Source organism: Sinohyriopsis cumingii, chromosome 2, assembly GCF_028554795.1.
Source record: "Sinohyriopsis cumingii isolate HCF-2022 chromosome 2, ASM2855479v2, whole genome shotgun sequence".
Lineage (NCBI taxonomy): Eukaryota > Metazoa > Mollusca > Bivalvia > Unionida > Unionidae > Sinohyriopsis > Sinohyriopsis cumingii.
In genome coordinates, this window is record NC_142962.1 from 60,153,374 (window position 1) to 60,171,713 (window position 18,340).

At 35.1% G+C, this 18,340-nt stretch overlaps 1 protein-coding gene across 7 annotated transcripts in view; it reads right to left on the minus strand.

The window, feature by feature from the left end:
* Positions 1-18,340, minus strand: part of LOC149804996 (lysosomal cobalamin transporter ABCD4-like) — a 103,199-nt gene that overhangs the window by 7,959 nt on the left and 76,900 nt on the right. For 2 of the 7 annotated variants that reach the window (XM_089946387.1, XM_089946365.1), the window contains exon 17: positions 8,399-16,689. The exons of 1 other annotated variant lie outside the window; for it this stretch is intronic. In XM_089946387.1, coding sequence (XP_089802513.1) covers positions 16,493-16,689 — 197 coding nt within the window. In that variant the 3' untranslated portion in view covers positions 8,399-16,492. Of the gene's footprint in view, positions 1-8,398; positions 16,690-18,340 lie in introns of those variants that run through there. 4 more of the 7 variants (XR_016417369.1, XR_016417366.1, XR_016417365.1 and 1 more) reach the window with 4 other exon arrangements.

An 18,340-nucleotide genomic window follows, 5' to 3' on the forward strand; every position in this document is an offset into this window, starting at 1 on the left:
CCTGCAATTTCTAACTAATTGACATCCTGTAACATTCATGTAAGATGTATCTTACATGTAGATTTAATGCAAGTTACAGTGATAAAAAAAAAATCAAACTTACCGGACAATTGTAATCTTCCTAATGTACAAGGGCACTAATATATTCTTTCACCAATAAACACTCTGAATAAACAGTCCATTCATTGTAATTAGAATAGCTATTGTCAAATTTATGGGTTTGGTTTTGTGGGTTTAATGCCATCTTTCATCACATGATAGGCTACACTTGGCAACCAATATACTAGTCGGAGGAAAGACCTGGGAAGAACCACTGACCCATGAGAAGCTATTGGCAGACCTCCTCACATACCTGCATTGAGTCAAGATTTAAGCTCAGATCCACAGAGGTGAGATGTGTAAGTGATCTGTAAAGGCAGATGCCTTAGACCACTCTGCCACCTGTGGCCTCATCAAATTTATATGCCAAGAACCACCACCATTTGGTTTTGGCATGGGGTAGCCACTTACTAGCCGGCCCAGCAAACGTGAACGACCTTTCATTGTTATATACCTGCATGTGTTAAATTTACTGTCTGTGTGTCAAAGCCAGGTGAAAACAATATTCCAATAGTGACAAAATTGGTGTACTGATATCAGTTGGAAAATGGCAATTGAAGCATAAACAAAGTTGTTGGCAGCCATCACTGCCAAAATTACATTAATGAAATGATGCATTTTTAAATGAAATACTAAAGATAATAATAATAATAATAATAATAATAATAATAATGTGGATTTAGTACTGCTCCTGTAAGTGCATATACAGCAAGATTACAAAAAAGCATGAAATTACAAAATAAACACATGCTGACAATAAATAACGTATCTTTGTAGTTAAATAGGTGAGTTTATAGAGCACTCTTGAATGAGATGTCATTGTCCTTCTGTCTAAGATCAATGAGCAATTCATTCCACATAGTTGGGCCCAGGTAAGCAAAAACACATTGTCCATATGACTTTGTTTTAATAATGGGAACAATGAGAATGAGAGTGTCGGAAGAGGAGAGTACATTTCTAGATGGGATGTACACTTGAGTGAGCTCAGATAGGTATATTGGAGTGGAACCAGTCAGCAAAATGTAGCACAGTGAATAGATTTTGTGTTTGATTCTGGATCAAACAGGTAGCCAGTGATGGTTATAGAGAGGAGGGTTGGGTTATGATTTTACCCAACAAACGAAATGATAATTCAGATTTCAGATGATGTGGTGATAAATGAAATGGTTTGATGAACAAACTAGAATGATGAATTCAGATTCTAGATGATGTATGAACACACAATATCTAGTTTACTTGGGCAGAGCGAGCTTTATGGTATTTGCCTTCGAAGCCTTTTGCCCATTAAGGTTATTGGTATTTATCCTAAAAGCCTTTGGCCCATTAAGGTTATTGGTATTTGTCCTAAAAGCCTTTGACCCATTATGGTTATTGGTATTTGCCCTCAAAGCCTTTGGCCCATTAAGGTTATTGGTATTTGTCCTCAAAGCCTTTGGCCCATTAAGGTTATTGGTATTTGTCCTAAAAGCCTTTGGCCCATTATGGTTATTGGTATTTGCCCTAAAAGCCTTTTGCCCATTAAGGTTATTGGCATTTGCCCTCAAAGCCTTTGGCCCATTAAGGTTATTGGTATTTGCCCTAAAAGCCTTTGACCCATTATGGTTATTGGTATTTGCCCTAAAAGCCTTTGGCCCATTATGGTTATTGGTATTTGCCCTAAAAGCCTTTGGCCCATTAAGGTTATTGGTATTTGCCCTAAAAGCCTTTGACCCATTATGGTTATTGGTATTTGCCCTAAAAGCCTTTGGCCTATTATGGTTATTGGTATTTGCTATCGAAGTCTTTTGCCCATTAAGGTTATAGGGGTACATTAGAAACTCACAATGAAGACCTGGTCTACTTGGGCAGAAATCACCTTAAGGTATTTTGCCATGCAATTGTTTTTCCTGAAAAGTTCACTGATGTGTTTTAGAAACAAACAACAACATATATAGCTTAGTTGGTATTTTACCTTAAAGACTCATTGCCCATCAAGTGTATGCTTTGGGTATTTTGACTGATACAGATTAACTGAAGTTTTTGAGTTTATTTGTTGTGGACTAGCAAACTTTGAGTTTGAGTGTACTTAGTTTGGGAGTTTTGTGAAACCAGGGCCTGTTCTTGATAAGAACTAAAGAAACCAATAAACGCTAGAATGCACCACTCTAATGTTCGTAGACATTGTTCGCAAATATTTTTGGGTGAAATTGTGATTAAAAGAATGACCTGACTGAATGACTTTCAAACAAAATCATAAATCATGCAAAAATGTTTGGATGCCAACTGGAACTTGTTCTTTCAAAAAAATTTATTCCAGATCAATAGAGGAGCCTACCCACACAGTTACTTTGACCTAGTATAATTTGGTGTGAACATTAAATATCTAAACTCAGATAAAATCTATCAGTCATATATTTATGTACATCCTTAGCTGAAACAGGGTTTATTAAAGCATTTTTGTGATTAGTGCTTTTTCTTTTCTTCATAAAACACTGATAATTGTGTAATATTATAGAAGGAAACATGCAACTGTTTATTTGTTCACTTACTCAGTTCTTTAAAAATTCAGCTCTAAAAGGTTTTGCACACATTTGTTCAGCATGCTTGGAAAGGAGGGTGGTGTTTATCAACTGCATTAATTGCTGGCTGTCAAGGAGTCTGCATGAAAATATATGCTCATCCTCCCATCGATCAAGATTTAATCTCCTTAATAGATCTAAGTTTGTTGAAGTCTTGGAAGCAGACACAAAGCAAACAAATTTAACAAATTAAAACACATGCACATTCTGAAGTGTGGATATTAGTCGCTTTCTGCTGATTAGTTGTTGTTGTTGTAGTAGGGTTTAACGCCATTTTTCAGCACACAATAGGCTATACATGGTGGCCAGTATTAATGGTGAAGGAAGAACCCCGGAAAGAACCACTGACCCATGAGAAGCTACTGGCAAGCTTTCTCACATACCCACATTAGCCGAATCCGAGACTCAAACCCACGCAGACAGAGGTGAGATGGCAGTGATCTGTAATGGAGAGCACTTTAGACCACTCAGGGCCCCATTCTGCTGATTGGAGAATATAGTCCATGTTTTTGTTTTGCATAAAGAAACACTTGCCTTACAGGTTTCTCTTGGTATCAATACTTAGATGTATTGGATCTTGGCTATTCGAGTGTTGTGTGCAAACAAAAAGCTTTGTGGGCATCCTGGCATCATGTGTCATGGATGGCAGCACCACTCTATATATTCAGGTTTTCACTGCAGTTTGCAGTAGTGCTGTTTACAGAATTTGTTAAACCATTTACTTTCTATACACTTTGTACCACTTTAGGTTCTTTCTTTTCATATTATTTCAACAGTAAATAAATTATTTGTTATTGGATTTATTTATGTTCTTTCTTGATTTTAATTATTTCTTTTTTATGTCATGTAATTTAATTATGCTTTATATTACATACAATTTATTCTTTGTTATTTCAGTTTGAATATCTTCAGTCATTTAATTTCATTCTGTCATTTGGAATCTGAATTCATCATTGAGTTTTGTTCTTTAATTCATTTTATTTAATACCACGTCATTTAATTTATTACCACATCATTTAGAATCTGAATTTACTCCATTTTGTTCTTTAAATCATTTCATTTAATACTTCATTTGAATCATTTCATTTAATACCACATCATTTAGACTCTGAATTTATCATTTCATTTAATGGGTTCAATCATGTTATTTCATACTATGTCAGTACATTTAATATCACATCATTCGGAATATGAATTCATAAATCAGCTTTGTTCTTTAATTCATTTGTTTAATCATTTTAATTCATTTAGAATCTAAATTTATCATCCTATTTTGTTCTTAAAATCATTTCATTTAATACCATGTCATTTACATCATTTTGGGGCCCCAAGTGGCCGAGTGGTCTAAAGCGCTCTCCATTACGGATCACTGCCATCTCACCTCTGTCTGCAGCAGTTCGAGTCTCGGATTCAGCCAATGTGGGTATGTGAGAAAGCTTACCAGTAGCTTCTCGTGGGTCGGTGGTCCTTTCCGGGGTTTTCCCGGGTTCTTCCTCCACCTTTAATACTGGCCACCATGTATAGCCTATTGTGTGCTGAAAAATGGCGTTAAACCCCACAACAACAACAACAACAACATTTAAATGATTTTGTTTAATGCCATATTATTTGGAATCTGAATTTATCATTTCATTTAATGGGTTCAATCATGTTATTTCATACTATGTCAGTACATTTAATATCACATCATTCGGAATAAGAATTCATAAATCAGTTTTGTTCTTTAATTAATTTTGTTTAATCATTTTAACTCATTTAGAATCTAAATTTATCATTCCATTTTGTTCTTAAAATCATTTAATAGGTTCAATCATGTTATTTCATACAGTGTAGGGGGCCCCCCGAGTGGCTGAGTGGTCTAAAGCGTTCTCCGTTACGGATCACTGCCATCTCACCTCTGTCTGCGGCAGTTCAAGTCTCGGATTCAGCCAATGTGGGTATGTGAGAAAGCTTACCAGTAGCTTCTCGTGGGTCGGTGGTTCTTTCCGGGGTTTTCCCGGGTTCTTCCTCCACCATTAATCCTGGCAGCCATGTATAGCCTACTGTGTGCTGAAAAATGGCATTAAACCCTACAACAATCATACAGTGTAATTACATTTAATATCGTGTCATTTGAAATCTGAATTCATCATTCAGTTTTGTTCTTTAAATCATTTAATACCACGTCATTTGGAATCTAAATTCATTTTATTTCTTGGGTTAAATCATTTCATTTCATACTATCTTATTTGATTAATGTAATTTTGGCAGTGACAGGTTCCTATACAAAGCCCAAGAAATAAAACACAATTTAACCAAAAGTTGGTTCATAATGAAATACTGGTGACTGTGACCTACATCTGTGTTGAGAGTGTAGTACCAGTCAACTTTAATGAATATAGGTATGACAGTATATATACATGGTGCTAAAACATCTTTAGTCACAAGCTAAATGCACATTTTAACCTAAACTAGTAAATAGTGAAATGTAGGTCACAGTGACATTCCTTGTGGTAAAGGTGTGGTACGACCAGAAAATATTTAAAAACTTTTTCTCTTGTTTATACATCGAGTTGACATATAGTATTTATGTGGGAACCTTATCTGTATATTAATATATCTCTGTGCAAATAAAAGCAGTGTGAAAAGTTAACTTTAAACAAAACCTATTAGTCACATTACATGGTTCTTATTCAAAGCCATCACAGAATAAAGTTGAGGTTTTATTTTGAAAGTTTCATGCAATTAATGATCTTATAGCATGAGGACAAGTTTTATTTTGCAGATCAAGGAATAGGTCATAGAAGAAATCTGTAAAAACATTTATGGAATTCAAGAATGTGTCCATCCAGAAATAAATGATAATTAAACTGTAAGGACTAAAAGTAAATTTGTTTTATTTTAATCATGGTTACTAATCTTCAGTTATGGGTAGGTAATGAGATAATTATATAAATTTAGATGTGTTTAGTGAACCAACTGCTGCATATTTATCACAGTAAATGCAGTGGATATAAAATTGACAGAAACCAAAATTTCTGAAGCATGCACATTGGCATAATAAGCAATTATGGCCCTCCAATCTACAAAACTTAATTCTTGGGCCACCTTCCAGTTTTATTTTTTTTAAATGGGAATTTTGCAGTGTTTCTATTCACACCATTCTCACCGTGCATTATTTTCTGGATCACAGTCTTTCACAAAGGTTTACACCATGCAAAACCTCCTCTTCACAATTAAACTTGCAAATAAATCTCTGATAATATTTTGTTGGATTTTTAAAAATCATGGTACAAGCAAACTTAAATCCATTAATTAATTGCTACTTTACAAGAGTCAATTCACAGGTGTACGTGTTTGTAAAGTATCTTTCTGGTGGATGCACAATGATATATGTCTAACCCAGATCCTTACCATTGTCTCATTTTGCTTCAGCAAAACAAAAATATTGCAAACAGTATATAATGTGCCAAACATTCTTTTCGAGGGGTCAGAGTGATCTCAATGTTTATTCCTGCCCCCATTCACCACTCCCACAATAATTATCTTCTTTATATTGTCAAAAGGAACTCACTTGTTTAGTTAGGGAAAGATATATTAAGTAGATCTCAAGTTGATGATCATGAAATAATTTGCCCATGTTAAATCATGCTGAACTTGACCTATGATATTAAATAAAAATAATAATAATAATAATAATATGAGAACTTTGTATAGCGCCTAATCTTTAGAAGCTCTAAGCACTTTACAACATTAGACAACACCTATAAGATTAAAAACATAATGATATGATTACAAAAACAAAACCATGAAATTAGAAAACATTAAAAAAAAAACCATGTTGACAATATTTAAGGTTTCGAAACATCATTAGGTCTTTAAGTTTGTTCTTGCAGTCGAAATAAGTGAGTTTTGAGAGCACTCTTGAATGGGATCACTGTGTCTTTGTGTCTAAGTTCAGTGGGGAATTCATTCCATGTTGCTGGGCCCAGGTATGCAAAAGAACACTCTCCATATGACTTTGTTTTCATAGTGGGAATAATGAGTATACGATTGTCAGAAGAGGAGCATAAGTATCTTGCTGGTGTGTACACATGGGTGAGGTCAGATAGGTATGTTGGAATAGAGTCCAAGAGTGAAACATAGCACAGAGAACAAATTTTGTGTTTGATTCTGGATCAAATGGATAGCCAGTACAGGGTACAGAGCAGTGGGGAGGTGTGCTCTGATCATGGTACTCTAAGTATGATCCAAGCAGCTGTGTTTTGAACTTTTTGAAGTTTCTGGAGCAGATATTGAGATGAACCAGACAGAATTGAGTTACAATAGTCCAGTCTTGAAAGTATTAATGAACACACAAGTGTTTTAGTGCCATCAACTGAAAGATATTTGCGAATTGAGCTGATGCGTCTCAGCTCAAGATATGCAGCCTTGCATATGTTCATGACATGTTGGTACTATGTGAGAGTACTGTCCAGAGTAACACCTAGGTTTTGTACTGATTGTGTGAATTTAATGTTGGTGTTGCTGATATTTGTTTAACGTAAAGGATGTGAATGAAAAAGTCTTTGTGTTGTGATCAGAATGGCCTCAGTTTTATATCATTGATCTGCAGTATGTTACATGTCATCCATGATTTCACATCAGAAATGCACCTCTCTACACCTTGGATGGTAGCATCAACTTCAATTGGGTGGCTAAATTTGTATATTTGGGCGTCATCAGCGTACAATTGGTGAGACACTGGATGATGATCTATGACACTTGAGAGTGACAGTGTAAAGAATGAAGAGAACAGGTCCAAGAACAGACCCCAGTGGAACACCACAACATAGATTAACTGGGCTGGAGTGTATTCCATTTGCAGATACAATTTGTGTCCTGTTGACCAAGTAGGACTTGAACCACAGTAAGGCTGTATCAATAATGCCAAATACATGCTGGAGACAGTGAAGTAATATATCATGGTCTATTGTGTCAAATGCTGCAGACAAATCAAGGAGGGCGAGGACTGTAATCTTTTCGCTATCCAAAGCAGAGAGAATGTCATTAACTACTTTTAGAAGAGTAGTTTCAGTACTGTGGCAAGGGCGATATGCAGATTGTACATTGCTAAAAAGACTGAATTCAGATGAGATACAAGCTGGGATAGAACAACCTTTTCTAAGATTTTTTATATGAATGGGAGATTAGAAACTGGGTGGTAGTTCTTTAAATCATTATGGTCTAGTGTTGGTTTCTTCAGCAGAGACTTTACAATGGCAGTTTTGAAAAATGATGGGAATTCCCCGGATGAGAGAGAGGTATTTAATAACATCAACTAGTGAAGGCAATACTGGATCTAAGCACTCAAGCAGCTAGCATCAACAAATTGTTATGTCAAAGGCTGCATATTTAGTACAATGCAGGAAACATTATTCTTAGTGACCTTGATCTAAGCCTCCAGATCAGAAGTCTTCTCTGAATCTAACAATTCACAAGCAGATTTGGATAGGAGTCTATGAAGCGGAACACGAGTTACTGCTGAGCAAATAAGTTGCTTTGGTGAATCAGTGACCATGACCTTTGAGTTTTAGACCCTTCAACCAACAGCCTTTCTACTATATATGACCAAATACTATTTAATTTTGGTAGAGGTATGTGAGAAAAAAAACTCAGATTATGATAAAGGAATTAATTTGTTAATGGATGAATGGATGGATAGATATTGCCGTAAAAAAACAACAACATAGTGGGCTTGTAAAAATAAACATTAAGCTCTGTTTCATTATTTCATTTATTTATCAGACCTTAGGTTTTACATTTTATAAATAACTTGGGATGAAATTTCACTTAAATACAATTTTGTACCTTTTCGTCAACTGGAACTAAGGAGAGATCAAATATGTGATATTGTATGTACAGTAGTCACTTATAAAAAAAAATTGGGTGCACTGCAAATGGCAAAGCCTAAGATTTTCCATTGCATAATACACCAGCAGATATGGGTCTATGCAGTCTGTTATGAGTAATCAGTAGAAACAACACAGACCCTGATCTGCCAGTGCATTATTCAACAGCAGATTAGGGTGCATGTTCTTTGCAGTTGGACCAAACTTAAAAGAAAGTACATTTGGTAATTTTAGGTCAACATGCACAGAAACAATTAAACAAATCTAGCCGGATAACAGAATAACAATCATTACTGTGACAATTTTTACCAATCAAAATTATATTATGCAAATTAGAAACTAGTTTCTACATGAAGTTAAAGGCATGATAAAATAACATCATAAATTTATTTGATGAGAAATCCCATTACAAAAATATTACTATTTGTTAAAAGACTTGGTACTAGGCTACACCTGCATAACTCTTTCATAGAAATCTCATTAGAGAAACATTATTTGTTAAAAAGGCTTGGTACTATGTTACACTTGCAATACAAAACACCTAGGCTGCCAGATGAACCTTAGAGCTCTTTATATATATACATGTAACAACACTGGAAATGAAGTTTAAAAAAAAAAAGAAAGCTGCCAAGGCCTTTATGTCAAGCTCACTTCAAAGCATCAATAATAAGGCCAGTTTCTCAAATAATACTTTAGCGACTTTAACAATCCGGTTCATCCACATTATAGATGAAGTGGGAAACATGTATACCGTCATCAAAGGGATCACTATGTCAAGCTTTTGTCAAAGCCAGCTCAACACCAATTGCCAAGATACAAATTAAGCTTCAAATTTAATCAAAATCCTACAATGCATCTACAGACCTCTCAATCTGACCGCATCTCCCTAGGGTACCTTGACCTAATAGTCCTAAGGTAGTAAAGTGACATTAACAAAGTTCCTACTTCATTAAAAACTGTTATGAGTGACTTCTGCAATGAAAGACCACCTCTCATTTCTGACCACAATTGTAATACACAGATCGATTTTATTACATAAACGCTGTTGTGAGCAACCACCTGCTGAAAGTGACCAGCAACTGCGATGTCTTGGCAAAATATGCACTTTGACACTGCTATGAATGACTGCATTGCAAAAACAAGGATAAACTCCACCAACCATTATTTAATCCCTGTAACAATGACCGCTCATACTGTTTTTAAAAAAACATAGGGTGGCTACCAATATATGAAATTTTTAGGCATTCTTATAGTGTTTTATAATTTCTGCTGTAAACCAGACTAAAGTACATGTAGATTATTCCATAGTCTGCTTCACTGCTTTGTATGCTCTGTGCATTGTTCTAAACTATTCATATAGGGGAAAGCAACACAGGGAGCATACAAAGCAGGGAACCAGACTAATTATTCCCGCACTAAGCCTGCTTCCCCGCATTATCGTAGATCATATGTATAAGTAGGACCAGAATCCCTATGAACGACCGTATCGTGAAAACATAGACACTACTGACCTATATGTAACCAGCTGTTACAACGACCATTTGATTAGTAACGATTGTTCTGATCAAAAACACACATAAAAAATAAATAAAATAAAAAAAAAGGCTCCAGTCCATAAACCTGGTTAAGTACATTTTATGAATTGCCATTGTAGTGCTGAAACTGACATAGTGGTCACGTATATTGTTTGTCTATAGAGTTAATTCGTATTGCCTGGGGGTGAATAAGATTACTGTCTATTAAACCAGCAAGAGTAAATTGTTTGCGGGATTCAATTGATAGTGTTCAAGGCTTGTGATATTTGTTGTTTACACCCCCAATGTTAAGTGAATACATTCCAACCACAAAGCTGTCATCTATTCAAGTTGGTGTGACCGGGTTACACACTTTTTGTATAGAGTTAATCCCTGTAAGTCTTCTTTGAATGAAGCCATTGATTTTTGTCACTGAGTAAATGGTTCAGTTTCTGGATGAGATAATTGTTTCTTTTTATTTCAATAATTGTTAGATATGCAATGCACATGTATAGATTTTTCATATTTTCTCTAAGCCCAGTCAAAACCATCTTTACGTTTGATATTACAACTGAGCACTAATAATGTTAACACCTAGAACCTTCATAACAATGGACGAACCTTCAACTAAAAAGAGACACATTTTAAGGCTGGAGATAATTATGGTAACTGAAAGAAGTGAAAAAGAGCAGTCCACTCGCAAAAAAGAGGTTGAAATGTCAGTAAAATAAAATTAGGTTGTTATAAATGAGAAGGAGTTAATCAGAAATTATTTCATATCCTAAAATATATGATCTTCAAATGTAAATGTGATTTCATGTTTAATGGTAGAAGTGTATTTTTACTGCTATATAATTTTGTTTTTAGGTGAATGCATACAATATTTTAGCAAAAACTATTAATAAAGAATGGAATATATGTACAGCGATTGTGGTTATTTTTCTTTAAATTGATCTGAAACTGGACCTTGAAAACTGGCCTTCTTGTACAAAACTGCTATGAGACCACCTGTCTTGAGAGACCACTTTTTGCTGACAGAAGGGGTGGTCTCTCATAACGTTTTACACATCTTTTTGAACACTTTCTGAACTTGTATAACTAATTTGCCCTAGAGCATCATATACATTTTTTGATTTTGCTAATCATGAGGTAGTTTTATCTGATGGTTGAGAAAATGTAGTGTTGCATATGCCAGATATTCCTGATTTTTTTAATAATACTTTTGCCCTCAACATTTGATAACAGCAAAATACATATTCAATGCCTCTTACATACAAGATCTGCACTAAGCCTGTTGTTGGGGATGAAATACGCATTGACTGTTTTTAAATCAATCTACACTAATCCTATTGCTGGCAATGAAATAAGCACTAACTGTTTTTACACCAATCTGCACTAAGCCTATTGCTGGTGATGAAATAAGCACCAACCATTTTACACCAATCTGCACTAAGCCTGTTGCTGGGGATGAAATAAGCACTAATGTTATATTCACCAATCACTCCAAAATATAGTGCCACAGCCAATGGAAGACATTAAGTAGGGATGTGTATTTTTTATGGAAACAATAAACCACAAAAAAAAACAAGAACTGACAGCACAAAAGATATGACAAATACTTGGTACCTCAGCACTTGTTGCAATAACATTCCGAGTACCACAAACTGGGTCCACTCTTTTTGTCTTCCATTCCATAATGATCTGCCTTTAAAAGTTGAAAAAGAGGCAAGGCTTTGTTACAGGACTCACCATACAGTCATGATATATACTTGGTAAAGTCTCATTAAAATAACTCTAATGGTTCAAAAGATATACTCCTTTTCACAGGAACACGGTTAGTGGTACACAACAAGTATATATACATTCACAAAGATTCAAGAGAATCTCTCAGCCTGGAAAACCAAATGTTAATGGACACATTCAGAGATGCTGCCAGGAATTTTCATTAGAGCGGGATTTCCACCACACCTACCTTTGGGAGGAAGGGTGGGAAGATTCGGGGGGACCATATAGAATGGAAGGTGATAGGTGACAAGATTATTATATGGTATATGCCTACATAATTTAAGATCAGCATTTAATGACTTTATATCACTCCTTTGACAACTATATAGAGTAGCTGCACACCCAGTTTAGTTTGCTGAGCTGTTCTCCTCTGTTTCTTATCACTCCACTCCTTCAAAGCCTCTAAAAACAGGAAATGGTCTACATGACCCACCCACCCCGTATGTGACTAGTCATCAGTTTGATTCTGTTTCTGATGTAAAGAGCAGTGTGAATTCTGTTTTGTGAACTAAATCTCCTCTCACAATCTGCTTTTTTTATTACATGAGCCACAACAATTCTGGCCAATTTAAACAAATTAGGGAACTGGTCTTTAAGTTATTCCAACATAATTTTCCACAACTTGATCATGTTGTCCCTAGGATATTTATGGTGTAGGATTGCATTTTTGCAAGGCTGCATTCAGCCAGGGTTGCAGCCCTTAAAGAACATATGTTACCCTGTGCAACCATTTTCATTAGTAAATGGATTATCTTTCTTATATTCACAACACATAGAAACCCTCAGTGTTGGTTCTTTCCTTAACCAGTTGTAGGTAGTCAATGTGTCTTGGAATTTCTGTTCCTTTTCTTCTCTTTTGTCTTCGGCCTCCATTACCAACTACTGTGGACAAGCTGCTGACTATTTCTGTGTCATCTGGTTGTAAGAGCTTCCTCTTGTTCAATAATATCAACCATAGCAAATGATCTTACCATAAAGAAATCAGTTATCTTCTGCTTCGACATTCATAAAATGCACTACCTGTTATGATCAATACAATTCTGTTATGGCCGATCAATGGGTCAATTTTTATACCTCTCTAGGAGACAATTAAATTAGAACTGCTCGATATTTTCTACAAAAAACACAGCAGATCTCAATCGTACAGATGCTTGTATTCATAAAATAAATCTACCTTGGTATAGCTTGACTGAGATCACTTGCAAAATGGGCAAACAAGATGTAGTTTGACAAGAAGTTATTTTTAATTTTTCTTTTTAAAAAGAAAAAGAACCAAAAAAAACTAACACACATCGGATGCAACAAAATGCAAGAGTTGCAAATAACCTGCATGACTTTCTCCCTTTGGTTTTGAGAAGTTGTGTGACCAATGGCATTCATTGCAAGAAACCCATAATCCTGTGGCCTGGCAGCATCTCTGGTGAAACTAAAACATAAATTCCAGTCTTAAGATGGATATATATAAAAATCACACACATTTGATAATCAAGGAACAATACATTTGTTCACATTCAGAAAGATCAACTCACATAAAAAGCAAACAAATATCATACCAATATCTATAAGCATCACTCTAGGAGTGCCATAAATGGTACTTTTTACATGCACAATGTTTGCAATAGTCCTCTATTATGCAGACAAAAGCAGGGCATGGTTGACTTGGGAGAATACTGACCAATCGGTCTTAGCAACCTTGACCTTTGGTCATGGTATAAAGTCTTGAACTAAGCTTACTGTGCAGAAACCATTATTATCTCATGATGTTCAGATACCAAATTCAGCCTGTTTCTTTCTTACCCTAAGCACAAACCAAAGTTGCAAAGGCTGGACAATACACTTACTCAAGAACAAAAGTCACTGTGCAAAATCCATTCTTCTTTCAGTCATGATGACTTTTTCCTTCTTTTAATTAGAGTGACCTTAACACTGAACTACCATATTCTTTTTGGATGAAAAATGTGGCTTCATTCTAAACCAGTGTAAACGATCAAGAAACTTCCATGAAGGTATTTGGTGTGTGTGTGTGTCTGAGTGTGATTTAGATATTTAATGTAGCTTTAACAATCTGAGTCATATTGCTATGATGTCTGCAGTGTTACAGTTTAAAGTGATGTCGAGCACTGGGGCATCACGCCACAGACATGGAGCATTATGTCCCACCCAGTCACATTATCCTGACACGACACAGACCAGTCCTAACACCAACCTCCTAATACTGAGTGCCAAGTGAGGCAGCTGCTTGAAGCATTTTTATAAGTCTTTGGTATTACTAGGCCAGAGTTCAAACACATGAGTTCCTGCATCTGAAGTAGACACTCTAACCAGTGCAGGTATTTGGTCACAAGCACGTTTGTGCAGAAACATTTTTTATTTATTTTTAGCCACAGCCACAGTGACCCTGACCACAGATCTCAAATATTAAGTCCAGGTCTATGAACCATTTTTTTCATTCAGTCACTGTGACATTGAGTTCTGACCTTTCTGACCCCAAGATCGATACATTTATTGCTTATCCTAAGTGAAAACAATTTTAATAGTTTTGTCCAGGTCTGTGGTGCAGAGCTTATAATTTTATTTTGCAGAAATCATTTTGTACCTGTCAGCCACAGTGATCTTGATAAATAATAATAAATAATAGCTTCTTCCTTAATCCCAAGTGTAAGCCATCCACAAAGTTTGGTAAGGCGAATGGTGTACAACTCAAGTAAATGTGAACAGTACCAGACAGATGGATGTTCAGATGGATGGACAATGTCTGAAATTCATGCGATTCATCTTTCTGCATGCTTATACAAAATTTCATATGCCTAATAAAAATTATTCTATTTATATGGCAGTCACAGATAAACAATATTCTATCATACAAAATCAACAGAAATGTTGTGCCTTTAAAAATGTGTAGTTAACAATGTATGCATAAACCATGTTCAGGTCGATAACATTACAAGATTTTACACTAACCCATAAACAACATGAAGACAGTTGATTTTCAAAAGCATACATAAATCAGTATATGTGAGTGTGTCTGTGTGTATGCACAACAGTCACTGTATCATGCCATCCAAAGATAAAGTTGAAAAATGTACAACTGAATTTAAAAAAAGTTTGGAGCAAACACCCTCTATAAAAAAGATCAACCTTAGATACACAATACTCATTTAAAGAGGACAATAAAGTAATAATGTTGCAGTTCTAAAACAAAATCCTTCAGAAGATAATACAAACATGTTACACATCACAAATTTCATTTAATACATCAAAATTCAAACATAAATTCAACATAAAACAAAAACAAAGTTAGCATCTTAATAGTTGAACACATGTAAGAAAACAACCTGGATTTACGATTGTCACTTAATAAGTAATCACTGGCACACAAATACTCTGTGCATTGTTCGGGTCACACCGAATTATAAAATTTCAATCTCTGGCATTCATATGATACAAATTTCATTCCATTCAATATCTTGAGCTTTAGAGACTACAAATTGACATAAAAATGCCTTCAGTTGGTATTTAAGTGAAAAATATTTCACTTGTATTCAATTCCAGCAAATGAAACACAAATAGCCTCAAGAGCAAAGTAATTCAAATTCTTTACTGAAAGTTCATGAGAACCTACACAATAAAAAAATTTTATTTTGTGAGAGACAGAACCCACTTAAGAACCTTTGGAAAATTTATTTAGGATTTCTCAGGAATCTCTTTGAGATTGCACGACTTTAAAAAAGAATCTCTGAAAGATTTCAAAATATCATGCTGGGTAATTTGACCCCTGACCTTTCAAACACTTAGAAGCTGTGAATATAAACAAGGAAAATTATTCATATGTATTTTTTCCTACTGGTTTTATAGCATATTGGGTACCATTTGGAAAATCCAATTTGCCAGGATGATTTATGTCAAATTTAATTGAATTCTGATAATAATTTCTTAAGCATTAGTTATGTAAACGTTTTCTATTTTTAGTAATGACAGCCATATCTGATGACAAATCAAGTTTCAGAAAACCATAATCTGATACAATCATTGGAATGTCAAATTTTTAGTTTCCCAGCTTCATACCTGAAATATTTTGAGAAAACTGTGATTTTCTGATCTAAGCTCTGATGTTTCTATGACATCAATGAAGGAAAATATACAACATAAGGTTGTATATTCAATATAAGCAGTACCAACTAATATATTATAATGACAATCATTAACAACCCAGGACAGCAGTATACAAATTTTTTCCACAGGTCAAGTAAATAAATTTAAGTTTACAACAAAACTTGCAAAACAGCTGAAACATAAGGGTAGTTAGTGAAACAGTACTTCAAACTGGATTTTACAAAAAAGGGAGAGGGCATGAAATATTTCTTCAACAACCAAAAATTCTGTAAAGACTGTATGTAAAAGCTGATTTATGCCAATAATGTGTTAAAAGTACCTCCAAAACTAAAAAAATCCCACAAAAACATAAAACAACTTTTGCATACTTGTATGTTCCCTCTACCAGTTTTACTGAATATAAGCAGATGTTGGATATTTAACAGTTTATCGATATCTTTGTTTGGCTATCTGGTCTGATTTTCAAGACTTTTTCATTAACACTTGAGAAACTGTGGCTACCTCTGATTGGCTAATAAAGTATGTGGCTTGTTAAAGTTGTTCCAGTAGGCTTCTAGCCAGGGATATGGTGTCTTCTGATTGGCACAAGAGACCAACCTCCTTTTCCATCCAAATGAAGCTCAATGTCGTGGCATTCCCTCAGACTGTCTCTGTGTCCCACACTCATTACAGTTATATTTAACTCTCTGCACATCCTGTACAAATCTTTCTCTGCAACTAAGCCAACCTGGCTTGTTGCTTCATCTAATACTGAAACAACCAAAAATTAATCAATAATCTATAATCAGTAATAATAACTAATAATTGCCTCTACAAAGCCTCTCTGAATTACTGTAAACATTTCATAAAACACCAAAGACCAATTCAGATAAACTGATTTGACAAAAGATGTGTCCCTTTCCTAAGTAAATTTTTTCTGCAATTTGTCTTTAAAAATTTTAAACCAAATTTTAAAACAGGCCAGTACTTTTTTCTATTTTATAGCCAGTACTGTGCTGATGTACTAACAAACCAACCACATACACACATAAGTACTGTAATATTGGATAAATATATAAAGAGCATTCTGTTCCATGACATCGAAGTAGAAATACTATAATGAGTTCATAAAAACCAGATACATTTTGTCTTTCTTTGTTGTTAAGGTCCGCTCCAGCAAAATCATTGTCCATCCCTGTAGTGACTGCCAGTATTAGAAGCATTGTTCATGCGTCAGTAATTACTTGATTAGCCACTACAAATGAGACCTCACATAAAAGGCATGAAACAACCAATTCCTACAATAATTATGTACAATAACATTTAACCTGTTCATGCTAACCTACCACAATATATACAATGTATAGTCATTAATATAGAATGTTTACCACTGAATAAACATATTATTCCTCCTCCAGCTGCACTGATCAGAAAGAATGTTCTGTTTAGACTTGGATGCTAAACACAAGTTTTACCCGATCTTATTAAGCATTAAATGTAGGTCAAGGTGATCTTCTTGGATGTAAAGGTTTAGTAACGACAGATTTGCATCCAATTAACAAGTTTTAGGATTGAAACATAAACAGAACCCAATAAATAGACTTAAATACAAAATATAAACAAAATCACAGAGATCTTTTTTCAGTAACGGTGTAGTACTTGTCAAGCCCTATCTCATCAACAAGTATTGTGATTTTAGGAAAGATGGTCTGCATATAGCATGCTAAAAACTCATTTAGGGGTGCGGTGCATGATTTGGATTTTTAATGTAGCTTTAACAATTTTCCAGTCATATTGCTACGATGTCTGCAATGTGGCAACTTAAAGTGATGTCTAGCACTGGGGCATCATGCCGCAGACATGTAGCATGACGTCCCACCCAGTCACCTTTTCTCCTGACACCTGGCCAACCAGTCCTAACACTTCCTCTTAATGCTGAGCGCCAAGCGAGGCAGCTGTTAGTACCATTTTTGTAAGTCTCTGGTATGACTCGGCCGAGGTTCGAACCCACAACCTCCTGTTTCTGAGGCAGACGCTCTAACCACTAGGCCACCGGAGCGGTCTACATGATTTTGTGATGTGGGTGTAGTACCCAAAGAGATCCACATCCTGTCACCAAGTTTAATGATTCCAGGTATAACAATCTGTATACAGGGTACAGAAAAATCTATGTAGTTAATAGCTAAATGCAAAAACATAACCCAAGTGAGTAAAATTTTTAATGAATGTCATAGTGACTTTCTTTATATTATTGTAAGAATTTGGTATACACAGAGCTATATACAATCATCTAGTTTGATGATTCTCACAACAACAGTACTTGAGAAAATAAACTTTCAACATAAAACAGAACCTAAGTCAGTTAAGCATGCAATATGGGTCACAGCAATCTACTTTTGCTGAGAGTTAGTAGTACTTGCCA